This window comes from Pinus tabuliformis, chromosome 4_1, assembly GCF_031772625.1.
Source record: "Pinus tabuliformis cultivar Carrire ecotype Pingquan chromosome 4_1, CPIR1, whole genome shotgun sequence".
NCBI lineage: Eukaryota > Viridiplantae > Streptophyta > Pinopsida > Pinales > Pinaceae > Pinus > Pinus tabuliformis.
In genome coordinates this window covers 66,476,054-66,479,015 of record NC_142303.1, presented here as the reverse complement: position 1 = coordinate 66,479,015, position 2,962 = coordinate 66,476,054, and the positions used below count along the sequence as shown (strand labels likewise).

At 40.2% G+C, this 2,962-nt stretch overlaps 1 protein-coding gene across 1 annotated transcript; it reads left to right on the top strand.

Annotated features, from left to right (window-relative positions):
* The first annotated feature begins 2,029 nt into the window (after positions 1-2,029).
* Positions 2,030-2,611, top strand: LOC149174171 (uncharacterized). Its single transcript, XM_089420767.1, has one exon. It carries the CDS (start codon positions 2,030-2,032, stop codon positions 2,609-2,611), a length of 582 nt encoding a protein of 193 aa, XP_089276893.1.
* The last annotated feature ends 351 nt before the right edge of the window (positions 2,612-2,962 follow it).

The window sequence follows — 2,962 nt, the reverse complement described above, 5'->3', positions numbered from 1 at the left end:
TTTCATAAAGTGAACCTTTAGAGAAAACCTAAAATGTTTGACAAAGAGACGGTGTCCACAATTGGTAAACAATGACTATGAGTAAAGAAACTCTAATCAATACCTGACAATTCATTGCTGGAAAGAGCTGTGTAAAAACATAGACCTAGATTTCGCCAAAGTCAAGTGGCTACTATTGTCAATCGCTGAAACTCTTTCGCAGGAGGGGCACATGGTAACGGTTGACGCAGGCCTGAGAGGTGGATACATTTTTAAATCTTTCAGTTTTTCCATCTCTATGCAAAGTTTTATTTTCTCGTCTATAAGTGCCTCATTATATCTCTTCAGAAACTGGCAATCCATTTCCGTTTTCTTAAGCTTCGTCCTGAAACAAATTCATAACATTTAATTAACCTATAACAGAAATGAGTCAATAAAACTGTCAACACAATAGGATCTCCATCGGATAAATTTTTTTTGAACTATACATTTTCACAACAATTGATTTCCAAGTCATTATTCATAGTTACAGGAAAAATTATGTAGCTGTTGATTCTAAAATGGAACTTTCCATATGAATTTTGACATGCAAAATACAATGAATCAATAGAGGACTGGAGCTAACCTTGCTTGTCTATTCTAGAACCACACCTGAACTTGCTGATGATGGAGATTCAACTGTAAGGACAATGCATGCTTTTCCTTCTGTGGAAGAAGAAGAAGCTACATCAGCCAAAAGCATGACAAAACACAAACTATAGAGAAATAACCTGTGAGTGGTTATTGTGTATAGAAACTTATAGGTTCGGGCACCCTGTTCTTTCTTAAGCTTTCTTCAGAAACAATACATTGTTCTTTGGACAGTCTAAGCTTCTTCCTAGAATAGCGCTCATCTTCTACATTGCTGAGCACCCTCGACCAAACTCGGTCATTCTCCAAATCCTCGACATCATCTCATCTTCGCTTGATCTCCACAGAAATGCATGCATAATGCAACATTTGATTATAGTATATGGAATGTTAATGAAATGCTCAAGATCGAGTGGTGATGTTATTCTATCGGGTATGGAGTGGGAGAGTTATTTCCATTGTGGATTAATGGAATGATGGGTGGAATGGTGAAATTGATGGACACCCGTTCTTTGAAAAAAAATAGTTGGAAAATGGTTGAAGACGCTTAGGTTTAAGAATGTGAATAGACATACATTTCAGAATCGGGTTTGAATATATGTTTTATAATTTTTTTTAAATATATTTCTCAAAGCTAAAAAAATACTTGGCAAATGGTTGAAGATGCATAAGTTTAAGAATGTAAACAAACATACGTTTTAGAATCAATGTCGTTTGGAATATATATTTTATAATTTTTTAAAATACATATCTCACCAATCAACATACATGGTTATCAACAAGAGGTACAGTAAATTTTTAATCATGCTTTGCAAAAAGTTAATTTAAGTATGCTTTAAACATGTGATTTAGACATGCAAGAAAGTTACTGTTGTGGATTTCATTCATTGATTTAGTGACGACTACGAGAATATACTGGCATCTTTCAATTCAGGCCATCCGATCAAAATGATTAATTAAGGAAATGATTAACCCACCCAACTCCAATAGGGGGGATGCTTATCGACATAATTAAAAGTAAATAAAAATTAAAAATATTATGTTCGATACAGGAGAAGTTTGACCTAGGGTTTCTGCAACCCCTGCTACGGCAGGCTTCCCCTGACAGAGTTCAGCCTTGACAGAACCTGGGCGGATCTGCGGTCTTGGTTTCCTGCAAACGATCGGAGGAACCATGCAGCCCCCTCAGGGGGAGGGCGATGCGCCTCCCCCAAAAGACGATAGCCAAAAGTAGAAAGTTGAGGATAATGACAAGGAAGAGAGGCAGAATGAGGACAATACGGACAACAGCAAGCATCAGAACAGTGAACAAGCTCAGAAGGACAAGCCCAAAGCGAGCTCATCCACATGCAGGCCAGTGGCCACTCACAGGCCAAAAGTGGAATTTCCTAGTCACCGAATCAATGCCAGAATACAGTTCATGAGGGATCACGCGTTGATCGGCAAGTTTATTGGACTATGGCCAACTGAGAAAGCGCTAAGGGGCTGGATAAATTCCAAATGGAACCCAAAGGGTCACATTACTCTACAACTAGGGCCAAAAGGGTTTTTTACGGCTGTGTTTAACTGCTTGGAAGATCGTAACAGGGTTCTGGATGGAGGCCCGTACTTCTTTAATTCCACAGGCCTATATCTCAAAGGGTGGGTTGAACGCTTCAATCTGGATAAGGAAGATCTTAGTTGTGCTCCTGTCTGGATAAGGTTGTATTCGCTCCCTTGGGAATACTGGGAGGAGGATTCCCTACAAGAAATCGGAAATGCTCTGGGCGAATTTATCAAGGTAGTAGAGGAAACAAAATTATGCAGATACACATCATATGCATGGATCTGTGTCTACATGGACCTCAAGCAAGCCCTGCTAGATACGGTAAGTCTTTTCCATGATGATATTGAATGGATACAGCTGATAGATTATGAGCATGTACCGTTTAGATGCAGGAAATGCCATGATCTAGGTCACCTCTACAGAGATTGTCCTCTGAACAAGAAGCCCCCTCCTTAAATGGACTCAGACAATCCTGCTTCTGATGGATTTACCAAAGTGGTAAATCGCAGAAGAGGTCATAAGAAATCGACAGCCAATACCAGGACCAACCTAGCTAACTTGTCAAAACCCTCAACGAGCAATAGCTTTGCTGCTCTGGCCAGTGATGATATTCAAGAACCTGAAAACCTACCTCTAAATGACAAGGAAACCAGCAAAGAGAAGCAAGATGGGGTTTCACCGCAGCCAGGGGGAAGCTTGTCCGGCAAATCGACCCATCATACCCAAACCAAGCTCCCAGCCTGGAGCTTCCAAGGAATGGAAGTCGACAATCCAGAACCCAGTTCAAAGGCAGTGGAGGAAACAGCT

What these genes read in the sequence shown, in the direction of transcription:
- LOC149174171 (XM_089420767.1), top strand. Translation starts at nt 2,030, where the DNA reads ATGAGGGATCACGCGTTGATCGGCAAGTTTATTGGACTATGGCCAACT.